Source organism: Poecile atricapillus, chromosome 3 (assembly GCF_030490865.1).
Source record: "Poecile atricapillus isolate bPoeAtr1 chromosome 3, bPoeAtr1.hap1, whole genome shotgun sequence".
Lineage (NCBI taxonomy): Eukaryota > Metazoa > Chordata > Aves > Passeriformes > Paridae > Poecile > Poecile atricapillus.
This window is the reverse complement of record NC_081251.1, coordinates 26,034,078-26,051,596: the sequence shown is the minus strand read 5'-3', so window position 1 is coordinate 26,051,596 and position 17,519 is coordinate 26,034,078. Positions and strand designations below refer to the sequence as shown.

Sequence of the window (17,519 nt, the reverse complement as noted above, 5' to 3'; positions counted from 1 at the left end):
GTCTCTAACGATTTTCCCCTGCAGGTGAATGACAGCCTGGATGATGCAACATGTCTGCAGGCCTGTGCTGGGTCATGTGGGTTTGCAGATTTGTTCACAGCTTAGTTTTGGATATGAGAGATCATGCTGGATAGTTCTTGGGGTGTCACAAAACAACAATACAGTTAGTCTAAAATTTGTATTCTATACTTAAAGTATACTTAAAGTTTTTACTGTAACCAAGTTTCTAAGAATTATAGCTTATATCCTTTGTGAGAAAATGAGGAGGGGAGAGGGGAGATGTGTTGCTGCTCCAAATCCTTTTTATTTCATATTTGTATTCAACACTATGTTACAGATACATAACAAATAGAAATTCAGGTAGTTTTCATGAAAGCTGATACAATAATGCATCTTTAGCCGGGAGCAGTACTAACTGACTGTCACCTTTTCTAATGAGGTGTTAAAAATAATTGTGCTGTACACATCAAAGCTTTCAAGTCATTCTCATTAATGTTTCCTTCTGGAACTATCACCATAACAACAGATATCCAAATAGAGAACAAAGTGCTACAAAATATGATGTCTGAATTTTTCCAGCCATGGCAAGTCCAAGAGAAAGATGAACATCTGATCTATTCCCTAATCCTACCACTAGGGAAAAATGCACTTCTATTCAATTAATAGTCTTCCTAGAACAGAAGAAAGGAAAATTAAACAGAAATTATTCTTTGTTGCTAAAGCTGTACTCAACCATGTGTATTTGTAATGTAGTGACTGGGTCATGGCCACTTCAAATCAGGGATGCACATTCTGTTAATTCTAAGAATCATAACTGAGCAACAGCAGCAAAAAAGAGGGGAAAAGAAAGTAATTTCTGTATTATCTCAACATTAATGAATGAGATAATGAATGAGCTAAAAGCCCTGCTAAGAAATAGAATTTCAAAAGTATACGCTTCCTTGACAGACGGTGTAGTATTGTCTGTTAGTATCAAAATATATGAGACCTTCCTTTCTGTGTAGATACAGAACCCTTGTAATAATGTAAGATTAGGATTACAATTGAAGTAATTTCTTTTTTCATTTAAAATACCAGTAAATGTACTAGATTATTAAAAATCTTTTAGGGAGCATTTCTTGCACTTTTTCTGGATGGGTATGAAAAGCAGGAGGAGAAATTGAGGCAGCTGGATTAGCAAGGTTAGGAAGGCGTTCAGCCAGTTCCCCACATTTTTGAAATGCCTACACTCTCAGTAGCACAAAACATATACACAATTAAAAGTCAGTTTAACTTGTGATACATTAGTCCAATAAAAACAAACATATGTGTTTGTAGTTTTTTCCACTTCACAGATAGCAGCAAAAAACCATGCTGCCTTATAGATCAAAATTCACATTTTTTGGAGATCTTCCGTCTCCTGTGTCCTTTCAACATCTGTTTCTCACAGCTAGGAATATATGAGATTGCTGTCATGCACCCATTTGCAATGAAAATTTTTTGTCATTTTATAAAAGTTTGTAAGTTCAATCTAAATAATTTTGGTATCTTATGGGCTGAGCTAATAACTAGAATTCTGATTCTGTGCTGGTAGAAGGAAAAGTTCACTGTCACATATCTGCACATAATATTGTATACGATGTTTTAGGGAAAATGTATTTCTTTTTGCAGAAAGTAATCAACACAGTTTTTCTTCCCAGATAAGCCATATAATAAATCAGATACCTAGCTGGATACTAAAAGGAAGTGGATCTATTTGTTGACCTGAAGCAAGTGTCATTTGTAATTATTGTTCTTTCCCCCTTAATCCTACAGATTAAAAACTAATTTATATTGAATAATTTATCTAATTTACTTTTTTTCCTGCTTCTAAACAACCCACAAGCATATTAGAATTTCCTTATGAGTTCATATTTTTCATTTTTGATTACAGTATCTCACACCATTTTTTCCTACTATTTGCAAGCATCATTGGTTTGATTAGTGGTACATATGAATGCACTGTCATTGATTATGAGTGTCCATATTCTTCAGTTGTCTTAATTCTAATGAAAGGTAGTCACTTGAATGTTGATCTGAAAGTGAATTCAAGAAATGGAATCGAATGCCTACAGAAGATTTTTTAAAAATGTTTAGACAGCATTTCCTGAAAAAAAATCTTTAGCCATTTGCTGAGCACTACTAATCAGAGATTGTATTGACTGTTTGACCTTGAAACATCTAACTGTTAAAATAGGTTTAGATAAGCTTTTAAAAGTTTGGATTATCCAATATATAAATATTTTGAGGTTTCCTGATGGCATTTCTGAGAATTCATAAAAGCACATGTCTCAAGGTTTATTAAGAAAAGTAGTCCGGTCATTCTGGTGAATGTATTCATGTACATCATTTTGAATGTCAGGCCTAGCCAGAGGGAAAAAATATTTGGAACCTTTCAGAAAGAGAGCTGGGGCAGGAAGGAGGACTGACTCACCTAACACCTTTTTCTTTACTTGCCTGTGAAACTTGCTTTATATTGAATGTAGCCTAGATAGTATCTTAGAGGAATTTCTTACCAACAAGAAGAGGAGGTACTGACATAAGAAAATACATGCAAAGGGAAGGTAGTTACCCTGTGAACCTTCTTCACTTTAAAAACATTACATTGGGTGGGAATGTGGATGGAGAGCGTAACTGGAAGCTGTTGTGCAGCTTCTGAGATTAAGAGGGGTGGTCCAGGGTTTGTGACCTGGTGTGTTTTAACCATAGCCAACAGCTAAGCCACATGCAGGTGCTCACACCCCTGGTGAGGTCAGGGAGAGATTCAGAAGTGTAAAAATGAGAAAACTCCTTTCTGAGTTTGATTGAGACAAGATAGTTGTAGTAGATTGGCACTGGCTGGATACCAGGCACCCACAAAAGCATCCCCATCTCTCCCCTGCGCAACTGTACAGGGGCGAGAAAAGAAAATGAAAGATTTGTGAGCTGAGATAAGAACTGAGAGAGAAATCACTCACCAAATACTACCAAGGGCAAAACAGACTCAATTTGGGGATGTTAATTGAATTTATTACCAACAAAATCAGAGCAGGATAATGAGAAGCAAAATAAGACCTTAAAAACACCTCCCCTCCTACCCTGCCCATCTCCTTCCCAGCTCTGCTCCCTCCCCAGCCACAGGGAGACAGGAAATAGGGGTTACAGTCAGTCCATCACAGGTTGTTTCTGCTGCTGCTCAGGGAAAGGAGTTCTGCCTGTGCTCCAGCATGGGTCCTTCTCTCCAGGTCTTCAGGTCCCTGCCAGGAGCCTGCTCCAGCACAGGTCTCTCATGGGGTAACAGGCTGCTCTCAGGCATCACCTACTCCAGTGTGGGGCTCCTCCAAAGGCTGCAGGTGGATCTCCATCCCTGTGTCCCTCCATGGGCTGCAGGAGCACAGCTGCCTCACCATGGGCTGCACCAGGGGCTGCAGGGGAATCTCAGCTCTGGCACCTGGAGCACCTCCTGGCCCTCCTTCTGCACTGACCTTGGTGCCTGCAGAGCTGTTCCTCTCACATGTTCTCTCTCTGCTCTTCTCTGGCCATAATTACACCTGAGTAATAACTTCTTTTTTTTTCCTTCTTAAATATGTTATCACAAAGGGGTTACTATCAATTTGGGTTGGCCGAGCCTTTGCCCGTGTTGGTTCTGGCCTGGAACTGGCTGACATTGGCTCTGGTGAACATGGGAAAGTCTTCTGGCCACTTTTCTCCCAACTACCAAAAGTTTGCCACGCAAACCCAGTAGAACAGTTCCATGGGTAGACAGGAGGGTGGGTTGAGAACTGGCTGAATGGCAGATCCCAGAGGGCTGTCATCAGTGGCACAGGGTCTAGCTGGTGGCCTTTCACTGGTGGTGTTTGCCAAGGTTCAGTTATGAGCCCAGTATTATTTAAGGCATTCATGAGAGACTTGGATGAAGGAGCAGAGGCCTCCTCAGCAAGTTTGCTGATGACACAAAGCTGGGAGGAGTGGCTGATACCCCAGAGGGCTGTGCAGGGCTTCAGAGGGACCTTGACAAGCTGGAAAGATGGGCAGAGGAGAACTGTCTGAAACTCAACAGAGGCAAATGCAGGGTCCTGCACCTGGGGAAGAATAATGCCAGGCACCAGTGAAGGCTGGGGGCAGACCTGCTTCAAAGCAGCTCCGTGGAGAAGGACCTGAGGGTCCTCTAAAGGCTAAGGTCTTGTTGGCAGCTTGTGAAACTGGCAATAGGCATGACAGATTGAGATTCATGATTTATTACACAGAGTGTAGTTGAGTGAGTCTGCTGCTATAGAGGCAATAAATAATAGAATCATAGAATGGTTTGAGTTGGAAGGCACCTTACAGATCATCTAGTTCCAAACTTCCTGCCGTGGACAAGGACACCATTCTAGACCAGGTTGCTCAAATCCCCATCCAACTTCAACACTTCAACACTTGTAGGGATGGGGCAACTTGACTGGGCAAAGGCAGTGTTCAGTGCAGAATATTTTGATCTGAGCATCCAGACATTTCCACTCAAGATTAAAGCTAAATTTTGCTTAATCCAAATCTAAACCAAAATTGCTGTTGCATTCTGATCCTGTTTTGGAGGACATTTGACTCTGGATCTGTATTTTACCCGTCTGAATCAGAAGCTGGTAATGAATTGTCCAGTGATATTTTTTCTTTATTTTTTTTAGAAGCTATGGTGAGCCTTGCAAAGAGGTCTGATGTGAGTTTTTAAGTGACTTATCACTTGTTCCCTTACACCAGATGGAAGGAATTACCAAAACAGGATACATTTGGGACTAAAATACACATTGTTTTGTATTTTACCTCTAGTTGCATTTTCATTCTTGAATTAAAAAGAGGACTTATGCACAGAAAGCCACTTGTCATAATATGAATACTTAGATGAGCTTCTTGCTTTTACAAACAAATATGTAATTTGTTTGCAAGAAATAGGCTGGTCTGTCAAGGCACTGTGAAGCTGGTGCAGCTCCTAGGTCTAGGACAGCCAGATTAAAGACCAATTTTAAATGCAAATATGCTCTCTTGCCTCTCAGTTCACTGATCAAACCAGCCAGACACAGATTCTTGTTATCTTCTGGAATAAGTGGAGAGCAGTGCTTTTCTGAAGTTACTGGAAAAGAATCACACAATAAGATAGACTGTGCTTTTAATGTCATGCTGTTCCTCTCATTTCAAATTATTTAATATGAAAGCAAATACCACGTTCAGCTGTTTATTCTAAGATCAATGGTTATTTACATTTTTCAATAGTTTTCAAACAAACTGAAACAGCGATGTTTATGCTTATTCAGTTCCAATGTAGACAGTTAAAAGACTAACAATAAATGGCATTTTGTCACACTTTAAGATTTTAAAAAGAATAATCAACATTTATATGTGACTGCAATCCACAAAATTGAGGTTGTGGAGGCTTTGCTTAATAATTTAAGTGGGAATTTTTAGTGCTTTTAAATCCATTCTGTCTGCCATTCCTGGATGTAGATGGAAACTGTATGTAGAGACCTAAGCTTCCTAGTCATGGCATGTTTTCTCCTGTGCTACTGCTATAATAAATACATTAAAGTGAGCAATTGTACTTTTGAAGCCCTTTCCTATAATCACAGTAGGACATTGTCAATGAGAGTGAGGCCTGGACAAATAAGACGTGTAAGGTTGTTCCAAACCTTAAAATAGTGAATTATATTGGATATAATAATATGTAACAGGGATTACTTTCTTTTTATTTTTTTGACTAAACTGGTATTTCCAAGTTTTAAGATATGATGCTTATCTATTTCTGTGACTTTTCTGGGTGAGAAAAAAAAATCAATGAAGACTGTACTGAGACTAAAGATCATTTGAATAAAGCTGGAATTATAGACATGGGAATCTGCATGGATGAACAGCATATTGATTAAATATGATTGATTAGCTATTTATGCCCAAGGCACTTAGAAAAAGAGCTAAGCTCTATTCAGCTTGTATCTGCTGTGACTTGAAAAATCAAATTTTCTTTTTAGCACAATAGCGATAAACAGGATAATGTTTATATTATCTGGAAGACCCTATTGAAGTTTAGACAGATGCTGTGAGATGAAGGTATAGTGGATTTATTCAGATTTTGGATAATATTTTCCATGAAAAGTATAAATACATTTATTGTGAAAAAGTCCAGCAACATAAATACAGAGTTAAAGTAATGGCAGGTTTTTAATGTTTTTCCAATAACAGAATCCACAGTCAGCACTAAATTGTCAGTGTCTGGGAATCTGCAGGTCTAGAGTTTTTGCTTACCTGTGCAAACCGAAGTTTGTATCTTATTCATAAAGATCTTAGCCTGAATAAATAACGTTTGCCTCATGGAACCAGAAGAACTGTCCTGAGAGCAGTGCAGTACTAAAGTGAATACTGCTTTCAGACTCATCACTGCTATGAATTTCTCACATATTGCTAATGTGGTCTAAATCTGACTTTATTATATTATTTTCTTGATCTGAATTGATTTGTTTTGATTTGATTGTCATAATCATAGTTATTCAATGGACTTCACTAATAAAATACATAAAACTCTTACATCTATTTATTAATGTTGCAGAAATATTTTTTGCAGAGGATAAGTTCTGCTGTCATCCTCTTCGTGCTGTCCTTACTTGGCAGAAATAATTCTCTCCCTGACATTAGTTACCAAATTTTCAGATGAAAATTATTTTCTGTGCTAGATGGGGTTTAAAAGAAAATTATGATGCAGCTGTACATATTTTGGTATTATAAATGGTGTTATTACAAATACAATGTAATAAATATTTATATTTGTTATATAAAGATCTAAGTGAAGGGCATCTCTCAATTGATGATCCAGCCTGCATATGGGCCTTAAATATTCATAGTGTATGCAGTTGTATTCACAAGATCCTACATAAAAAATATATGCAGTGTTATCCACTGAGCCAAATTTGTTTGCATCATGCAATGCACCATTTGATCACTGAACAATATGATTGTTCAGGAACCTATTACCAAAAATACATGTCTCCTGTCACTTACCTCAGTCACAACTTGTCACTCAGTTATTTACCTAATGGAGAACAGTCTAGATCAGTACAAAATCACTCTACAGGCATTTGCAGGCAAAACATTAGCACTTGACTGTATCTCTACCCATGTTATCCTTTTCCAACGCACTGCGAAGCAAAAAATATTTTTTTTTCTTTTTAGGGTTGTTTTTTTAACAAACTTATACAAACTTAAAAATTTTCTCTTCAAGACTTGGGACAAGTCTAATTTAATTAGAATTATTGAGGGTTCAGTTACTGTGTGAATTCAGCTCAGCTAGAAGGAAGCCTTGGGGTTTTTCTTTCAATTCTCAAAGTTACTTAATCAGAGTTAGCCCACTGAGGTACTAAAAAGCTAAACAATTTTGGACTTCGAGGTTCATCAGTTTCTGGGGAGACAGACACATCTGCACTCAGTAAGTGCAGAGACTTCAGCTCTGCCAGACAACTGCAGAAGCTTTGAGTTCTGTTTTCGGGAAGGGCTCTGGAGAGTAAGATGCCATGGCACTTAACGTTATCACCCGCACATTGCCTCCAGCATACCTGTTGTACTTGTGCTTTTCAGGCTAGCCTTGATGAGCTCAGATTAGTGACTTTTTATTCAAGTAGATTTACAGAATGCTCTTTATATCAATATATTCCATGTACCAATGAAAGAGAACTTATAGTTTGTGTATTATTTATTATGAATTTGAATAGTAGCTAAAATTTGAGCTTGATTAATGTAGTAAAATGCACAATTTAGGAACTGTTTCATGTTAATTGAAAACTTATATGAGTTGTTCCAAAACAGTATTTGAGTGGAGTATTTTACTGGAATTTTAGGGCCATGTATTTAAAAACCACTTTCTGTTGCTGGAGCTTTCATCAGACTTCATCTGTTTTTCTCTTTGATACATTTGTGATATTGCCATCTTGCAAAAATACTTCTGCATGAAACTGTTTAGCAATTTCATTTACAATAAAATACAAATATTAGTTTCATTCACTGGCTGATGGGCCTTTTAACCAGTTGCCTATATCCATACACTTATTCCTTACTCAGGAAAATGGAAGAATAGGAAATGTATCTGGCAAAATTAAAGGCCTGAACAGAAGCCTTATATGCCTGTATCTTTTTTCCCTCATTGTGTTTGTTGCATTTTCAGCTCTGAATTTCAGTTATACATTGGAAGATAAAGGTTTGTGATGGATGAATTACCTCATGGATTGGCACAGAAGCACTTCCCCAGCAATATGCCTGTTCTTTCTGGGTATTTAAGGAAGGTTCAAGTATACATGTGAGCTTTTATTTTCATAGATCTAGGAATGTGTGTGTATATATATTGTTATAGACAAAGCTGACTAAAGCCATGCCTAGAACTCAGGATATCTGCTGATAACCCTGCAGCTTCTTCCCCAACAGCATCATGTGAGCGTCCTGTTATCTACTGATTTTGGAAGGAGCAGTTTTGACTCTACAACTCTCTTAGTATTTTCAGTAAATCTTTTTGTCAGTATAAAGATATGTGCTTACACTCTGATATATATATATAATGTTATCTGTAGCTAAATCACAGAAAAATATGGTCCATTTCTCCAGCCCATCTGTTTATAACAACTTGATGCTGAACAAAGCTCCTCTACAGGGAGCAACATGCATGAGGAACTGTGTAAGGAATCAGTCTGAAGGATCAGCAACATAAAAATTAAAGCAATATTTTTCTTTCCTAACAATACAATCTGAGGGAAAAAATGTAAATATAGGAAGGAAAAACAATACTAGCAAGTAAGGATTAACTTTTAATCCTAAAGGATTAAGTTAAAAGAATAGTTTTATTTGTGCAATCAGATGGACTGGATAAAGGACACTCTTCCTTTTATTTAGCAATTATGGTATTAAAGTGTCTGGAATATTCATAAGAATACCTCTGTCATAGAGATACACCAATGTAGTGCTCAAATATGCCCATTTTTAAAACAATTTGATCAGTTATATTTTTTCAAAGGTGCAGACTTAGTGTACCTCTTTAAACTGGAGTGAAAACATTATGAAAATTGATTTTGTTATGAAACACAGTACCTTGAGTTTGACCTTCAGGACTCTAAGACAGTGCAGCAATCACTAGAAGACGGAGATGCAGTATAAAAGCTCCAAGACAATAAAGTAAAAGACTAGAGATGAGAACTGTTTGTTCTCCATACAGGCCTGTTTTTTTCATTATGACATTATGGTTGCCTGCATTTTAATAGCTTTTACAATCACTCTGAGTGCTGTTACTCATATATACCTACTGTTGTTTTGTAGCTCTTTTTATGGTGTAAAAATCTGTGGAGGGCCACGTCTGAATCATAGTGGGGCTTTTCTCAGTGAAATTATATAAGTAAATGCTTCTTATATAGCAGGATCATAAGAACACAAGGACCCAAGCATGACCCTGTACTACTTTGGGCAATAACATCAAAGCACGTTTAAATATTTCTTAAAATCAGTGTATCTGTGCAAGTGGAGCGCATAATGTTATGTATAAGTTCCTGAAAAAGTGCTTGAGTTGTAGCTTTGTTATACTTTGTTGTACTTTGTCATACTATCCTCCAACTATTTCTGGGCCAGTTAATGAGGTTCTGTAATGAAGATATTAATAAGTCATAATTAAATATATTAACGTGAATTATTTTGATCACCCAAAATGTCTGTTAGGTGAAAATTATTTAAGTCTAAATGGGGACATTAGTCTAAAGGTTAGAAACTTAATAGTGTGTTATCTTTTATTTGGATTTTCCAGTCCCTTAATACTGTCTCTAAGTGTTCAGCCTTGCAGCTTCTGACATCCAAATATTTAGACAGCTGAAGTGAAAAGAACAAACAAAAACATCAAGCAACCAGATATACAAAAAATGAGTTTTATTTGGGGCAAATATATAAAATAATGTACTATACTGAAATATTTTAATATTTATTTTAATATTTATTTTAATATTTTTGTTTCTTATACTATGTATTAGAATCACACTACTTTTCCCAGTTCTTTTTCTCAGTTCTTTTTTTTTCTCCCCAGAAAACCTCAAAAAATCACGTTATGAACACAACTTATTAATCTTTCTGAGGTCTAAACCATAAAACAAGCAAACATACATTTGAACAGTGCATATTTGGGTATTGTAAAAATAAATTGGCCAAGTCTGATGCTGCACCATTATAGTCAAGATTGATCTCTACGATGTCACGTAGCCCATGAACTTTTCTTTATTAGGACTTTGCATGTGTATACCAATCCTCACACATGATGCAGCAGGAAGCTTTCTGAAAAAATAATGTATTTAAAAGAAAATACATTGGAATTCAAACTATATTTCTTTCTATTTTAGCAACCAGTTGCCATCAATCATTTTACTTCTTGGAAAAACACTCCTTGCACAATTTAACTGACATGCAGAATTAAGATGTATGCTTCTTTTTTTTGAAAAAAAATCTTATTTCAAGAATAGATAATTCCATTTGTATTACCTGTTTGAAAAAAAAAAAAATCAGAATTAGTTTTGGCTTCCTGTGGTTTGCTTTTCTTGCCAAAATTGTTCATATATGCGAAATCTTAACAGGTTATTTTAGTATTATTTAGCTATAAATAGCAATGAGAGAATAAGTACTTATAAATGAAAATTTATTTTGGAAATTGGGATTTGCAAGTATTTTGACACAACTGCACCACTTACATAGATGACATGCAAATAAAGAAAAAATATTATAAACAAATACAAGTAAATCAAGTTTATGTAAATCAAGTTGTAAGGGAGATTCAGAAGGGATCTGTGTTTCATTGCTAGCTAAATTTTGCCAAATTTAAGTGTGGACACTGTAGCTCAGAGAATGAGAAAAATAAAAATAAGAAAACACAGAGAATCACTGAAGTGCAGTTGTTGAGCCTGAGTGCATCTATCAAATAAATTAGAAGCAACAAAACTTTGGTCATTTTTCACTTTCCTTGAACAGCCATTTTACTTTCTTGCAAGGCCACCTTTCATGCAAACACCCTATACAAATAAATCCAAAAAGTCATTTGGAGCTTTTCTAACTTATTACTCTTGAGGTGGGTATTGCACATTGCCATTTTGTAAAAGCGGCAAAAGTGGCTTGTATGTGCTAAGCATAGCACAAGCAAGATAAACAAGGTAATTTTCATTGAGTTTTATTCATATCACTTGGGTTCCAATTGTTATTTTCTAAGGGGTAAAAAATCTCCCATGCAAGTGATTTGTCTTGCATTTGCATAGTCTTACTGTGTGATAGTTGTGATGTATATTTACAAGTGAGGTTACTACATTTGTAGCTGTAGCAAAAAGCCGTATGACTGAATCAGTGCTTAGAATCATGGAATCATTAAGGCTGGAAAAGACCTCCAAGATCATCAAATCCAATCTTTGACCAAATACCACCTGATCAATGAAATCATAGCACTAAGTGCCATGATCAGCTGTTTCTTGAACACTTTCAGGATCTCTGACTCTGCTGCTTCCCTGAGCAGCCCGTTGCAATGCTTGACAGCCCTTTCATTATGGGAACTGTTTCTGTCTCCGCGCACAGTGCGATATGAAGAGGAGTGAGAGTGTTTTCCATGGACATTGCAGTCCACTAGTATCCACTGGAGTTGGGAGCATAAGGAATGAAGTAAAGGAAAACTGCAAGTCAGTGTCTCACATCTTAAATTAATGAAATCCTGGATTAAAAAAAAACAAAACAAAAACCAAGTGATGGGTCTACTTTTATTCTAGTCTTCTGGATTAGTTTCTCAGCCTCTTGCAGAATGCCTACAGAAGTAATGTGTATGCCTCTCCACTACAGCAGACTCAGTTCTGAGAGCAGGACTTGCCTTCCTGCAAGCCAAACAATTATAAGTACCTAAGTGAAGAGGTTTAAGGGTCATTCAATGCTCTTTTATCATCCTTTCCAGGAGGACAACTAAAGGGTACTAAACAGTACAGCACTGTGGGTACCATTCTTAATTGCTAAGTTTTCCTGTTTTCAAGTTTTCAAGACAGTATATCCATCTTGGATGTCACCAATTCCTGTCTGTTTCCTTTGTTTATCCAGGATCCAAAAATTTAAGATCCTAAATTACACAAAATTTGCAAACAAAGCAGGCTTCTACATCCTTAAATTACTTCTGAACAGAGGACTTAAATATTAAATGTCTTAAATTATTCTTTACATGCTATTCATTTTTGTAGAAAACTTACATGGGAGGGAGGAGGAAATTATTTTAGCTTTCTAAAAAAAAAGAAATCCTACCTATCTGTTTTGACAAAGTCTGTGACCTTTCTATGAGGAAGGTAGACTACAGTGGGGCAAAGAGGTAATACTGGTTTGATATTCCTTGACTGAATGAGAATGTTGAGGTGAAATTCAATTTTAAAAGAAAAGACTTTAAAAGTCCCTACTTTCTTTCCTCAGGACCTCAGTAGTTGTGTACAGAGAATATAGTCTTTTGTTGTTTGTGTTGGAGGAAGGGAATTGGTACAAAGAACTAAGCTTCCACTCTGTTTGGAAAATGCCAGCTCATCCATCCTTGATCAGAATATTTGAGGATAAGCAAACAGGTCACTGAATAAAGTCTGAAAAACTGTTTAACATTCTGTAGAGCAGAAATAATTAATGAAAGCTGAAAGCTCTTAAAATGAGCTTCCCAGCTTCAGTAGCATGAGACTTTTCCCTCTCTATTTGGAAGATAATCTCATTGAACAATTTATTTTAGAGTTGCACATCTGTATTGCCACAGTAAGTATGAGTGTACAAATTTGTATGACTTAGGAGTTGAGTAGCTATGATATAAAACTAGAATATTATTTTGGGGAGGAAATTTCCTTTAAGAAGTTTTCATGTATTTTCCATCCTCTCAAAATGATGCCTTCTGATGTAATCATTTGTTTTGTAAAGAACACTTTAGCTCTTCTCAAAGTGCTGGTTAGTTTTACATATAGGTTTCATTACTATATGCTGTATTCTTGAACTGTCCTGAGATTGGCTGACCTTAGAAAAATAAAAATCCAAGCATCTGGTTTGTTTCTAAGTTCAAAGCATTATGAACCTAATGCATATTTATTTCTTGACATCTGCCTGATGTAGTCAGTGATTGCTTTATAGTTTCCTTAGTAAGGAAAAAAAATTCTGAAAGTCATTGTAAAAAATTCTGAAAAGACAGCAAATGTTGCAGTAGCCTACTTCATCCACTGAGAGGATGAGAATATAGAGGTAAAGAAAATGAACAGTAAATTAACAAAACCAGCAGGATTCTCAGGGTTGTTGTTTAATCATCAGAGTGCTTAAGACTGTTTTTATATATACCATCTATTTGGTTCTTGGAGATAATAGTCACATTTTATATTGGCAGGTGGTCATGTAAGTCTGATTTCATCTCCTGAGTGGAGTTCAGGAATGCAAACAATGTAGTAAGGCAAAAAATCTGTAAATGAATCACTGTTAATCCAAAGTGGCTAATTTGAAAAGAGAAGTGAGAACAGTTGTATTTCTAGCTATTTCCAAGGATATTACTGCTGGTTGTGCTGAAGCAAGCTTTGGTACCCTTAAATATTCCTAATTGGGCCACCCAGAAAATTATCAAGAATGTTGCTATGTCGTCTTATTCTTCTCAGCAACAGGTTTAAAAACCTGCAGAACATCTGGGAGTAGCAGTAACAATTTTCAAGCCTGATGCAATCAGTAAGAAGTTATTGTGAAACAGATACATTTTTTTCCAAGGATGGAATTAGAAAGCCAGTGGGCTGAAGCTCCAAGGTGTCGCTGATGTTACTCTGGTTGGTAGCTGGAGGTCAAGAGAAGGGGGGATGTCTTTCACAACACGTAGGCCCAGGCTGCAACAGAAGCTGTAAACTTCGAAGTGACATTTCAGTGTGTGCAAAGCAGGAAAGGACTTGTCACAGGTCTGTAGCACAACCTGCTCTTTCAACAGGATTTCTGAGTAAATTCAGTCTGCAATGGTATCTCTGTAAGACAAAGCAGAAAATGTAATAATTGCCAAAATGTTAGTACAATCCAGCTGTGATGAGTTGATTTATTTATTTTAATTTATACAGTTGTTTCCAGGGTTTTAGATTAGCAGTTTAGATTTAAATATGCCTAAAGCAAATCACGAAAGACAAATTGACTTTGGATTTGAGTTGCTTGCCCTTTATAGTCCTTGGAGGAGAACAAGTACAGATAAATACCCAACAAAAAGCCTTGTTTAAATTTTATTAAGCAGCTGTCAAAGACACAGGAGCTATCCTTTACCAGTCCTGGAGAAAAAAAGCTCACCATGGGTAATCTTTCAACTGAGAGGCTTATTGAGCAAAACAGGAATGTAAAGATTATTCCAAAGGGTGCTGGCCACTGTCTGAGTTGCCTTTGTGATTTACAGCTGTAGTACCATTCCCTGCATGAATTTCAGGACATAACAATCTGTCAGTTCTCAAAGCTATAAAGTCATCCCTTGGAGATAACTGAGCTAGTCTCACATTGATGATCATTTCAGAACATGACTGTAATTTCTTTGCTTAATAATAACAGGTGTTGTGGTTTGGAACACCGTGCTGTAGGCGTAAGACTAAAATCATATTTAACTAGAAACTGTAAGATACTGTAGATACTAATGTAGACTGAAATAATGTATCAGATCCTTTTCACAGTAAATAGGAACTGAAAAAGGCCCATAAAGTGCTTGGAAAATAAATGACATGTTGTAACTAAGTTATTTAATGAGAGGTTAAAATGTTCACAGTTTTTTTACTAAGATATGGGAAAGTAGAGGGTTCCAACTATCTTCAGTTATGAAGTGCTATGGTTTTATTTATTTATGTTTTTCTAAGATTCCAAAGTCGTTTAGCTAGTGTAAAAATGTGAGACACAAACACCCACTATTCTCTGAAAGAGTTTCCATTGTGTGTTGGAATTTTCTCTGGTGTGATGTTGGTCCATAATGTCATCAGCATGGGGACTGAGCACCATAGGTAAGAATACTAAATGAGTCTGATTCTTTTAGATAGAAGTCCTTCGTTCTGTTAAGGATGAACATAATTTAAACTAGATGTATCTGATTTAGAATCTGTATGTGTTCAAATAAATTAGTAAGTTTTGACTACAGTAAGAGGGAAAGAAAATTGGGTTGTGAAAGCTTCATACTGAAGCTCACTCCATCATCTCTGGCTGGTCCTTGAGGAGGTTCTGTCTCAGGAACACATACTGTAAACTTAAAGTTTACAGTGCACTACCAGACACTGCATGAAAGTCATGACATAATTGTGTGGTGATGCTAGAAGCTGCAAAGATTTAATTCCTCATAAAAAGTTCCGTTCTTTCTGATAATGGAAGTTTTCAGCCAGCCTCTGGTCTTTAAAAATTTTTAGTTGAGTCAGCATTTGGAATAAGAAAATTGGCAGCTTCAACATTCTCTCTAGAGAGAAAGAGAGATTTAATGTGTGTGGAGGAATGAGGACTTAGATGCTGCTTGTGGCTCTAGTCGGATTTTGCTAAGAACCAGTGGTGCAGATATACCCTATTATGGCATTGTATTCTGTTTTTCAGGCCTGTTCTCTCACCCTGTTTAGATGTATAGTGAATACATAGGTGGGGAAGCTCAGAAACTATGACGTTCTCAACTAGACCTATTCAGAGTGTACTGATGTCTATGAACAGGATGTGTGGAAGTATCAGATACATTTGTAATTGTCTTTAACCAAGCCACAAAAAATTCTTACAGAAGAATAAATTCTATTGAACTTAGCATTTTGAGAAAGATGGGTGTTTAATGAAAGTTGCCCATGAAGTAGATGGGAATGCAATGAAAATATATTCATGTCTCTGTTCACAACTTGTCCTAATATTGTCTGATCATCGAGGTGCTTCCTGCGCACCTGCACTTTTTGTGAGTCATATACTCTGCACATTAAAGTTATTAGCATAATGTCTGACTATTTTAAAAATGTGTTTATATTAACTACACATTTTCTTTTTTAGGACAAGTAACCACAATATGGATAATGATCCATTTATATCTGTAATATACATTTTAAAAAAAAAGTAAAACAGAAACTGAGAACTTGGCATGCCCTTGGTATTTTTCTTTGCAGCCTTACTGCTGCCATGCAATCTTTCCTTCACCATACATTTCTGACAGAAAAAATACAAGGGTTGCTTTCCTTGCAGTCATCCCCCATAGATACTGCTGATTCATGCAACACACTACTATCTGGATACTGAACCTTTTGATCTTCTGGACCTGGATTTATTCTTAATATTGCTGACTTTACTAAAAAGCCATTGCATGATGAGGGCAAGACAGAAAATTGAGTCACGCTCCAACACCATGTTTTCTATTCTTCATATTTTTGTTCCATCTCCTCTGTTGTCAACCAGAAGTGTCCTACTCCAATTTATAGATGGTGCCTCTTTCAGCATATCTCATTTTTGGTATCTTTGATCTAAGTTTTGAGAACTGGAATATAAGATATGCGATGCAGAGGTCTCTTCTGAATGCCTGACTTATGTCTGCAAGCTGCAGTTTGTAGGCAGTGTGTCATCACTGTCACAGTGAATGTGGTATTAAAAAGCACATTCATCCTGCCAGATGAGCCTTTTTCAGCACGAATGTAAGAGATTCTAAAAATAGCTGTTGCTTTCAAAGGAGTCTACAGTGAAGAGAAAAACAGACAAAATACAGAGACCTCTCATATTACATTCTCTTAATTACCTACCCAAACCAAAAATTCACACTGTAATTACGATGCATTATTTATCGAGTCATCAAAAAGCAAAGCCTGGACTAAGACATGTATATTCTAAGAAAGTGTGGACCAGGGTCTGGAAGGTGAAATAGTAAGTGAATGCTCACTGCTGTTGATATGTATCAGGGTCCAGTCCTTAAGGAATTATTTTTGGAAGGATGCTTGGTTAAAAACTTGGTACAATCAAGAGCCAGAAATCTTGCAACAAGCAAATCCAACTCACATCCGTGATTTTTAGGTCTCTTAGGAACTAACATTAACAAAAAGTCTCTTAAAGGAATCTGTCTGTAAAGCACCAGACAAAAAATTGCTTTATTCCCATATTTTAAATGGTGATTTTGTTTGAATTAAAGATAACGCTCCCTGTCCTCTGAACTTTCACACATCTAAATTGATCTAAATCTAAATTGAACAGAAGTTTAATTTTGTTTTGGGAAGTCTGACTACCAGGAAAGTCATTAGTAAGGAAAACTAGGTGTTCTGAAATATTAGTGATTCCAATTTTAACAGAATGTTCCTAAAAATTTTTTTCTTCTTGCACTGAAGTGAAAGGATTGATGTAGGTTAATCTCAACACCAGAGTTATTCAACAAACGGCCTTTCCCCAGATTCACCACAGCTAGATGCAAAACTGCATCCTTTTCTGTATTAAAACACACAAATATACACTCACTTAACAGTAGAAACATAATGGAAAAGTCATCTTTAATATGTACAACAGATCCATTTCAGTTTACTTAG

General features: G+C 36.4%; 1 protein-coding gene across 2 annotated transcripts in view; it reads left to right on the top strand.

Annotated features, from left to right (window-relative positions):
* Positions 1-17,519, top strand: part of KHDRBS2 (KH RNA binding domain containing, signal transduction associated 2) — a 315,240-nt gene that overhangs the window by 219,148 nt on the left and 78,573 nt on the right. Inside the window, exons 7-8 of one of the 2 annotated variants that reach the window (XM_058835325.1) lie at positions 8,124-8,154; positions 11,333-11,347. The exons of the other annotated variant lie outside the window; for it this stretch is intronic. Coding sequence (XP_058691308.1) covers positions 8,124-8,154; positions 11,333-11,347 — 46 coding nt within the window. The remainder of the gene's footprint in view (positions 1-8,123; positions 8,155-11,332; positions 11,348-17,519) is intronic. 2 annotated transcript variants of the gene reach the window in all.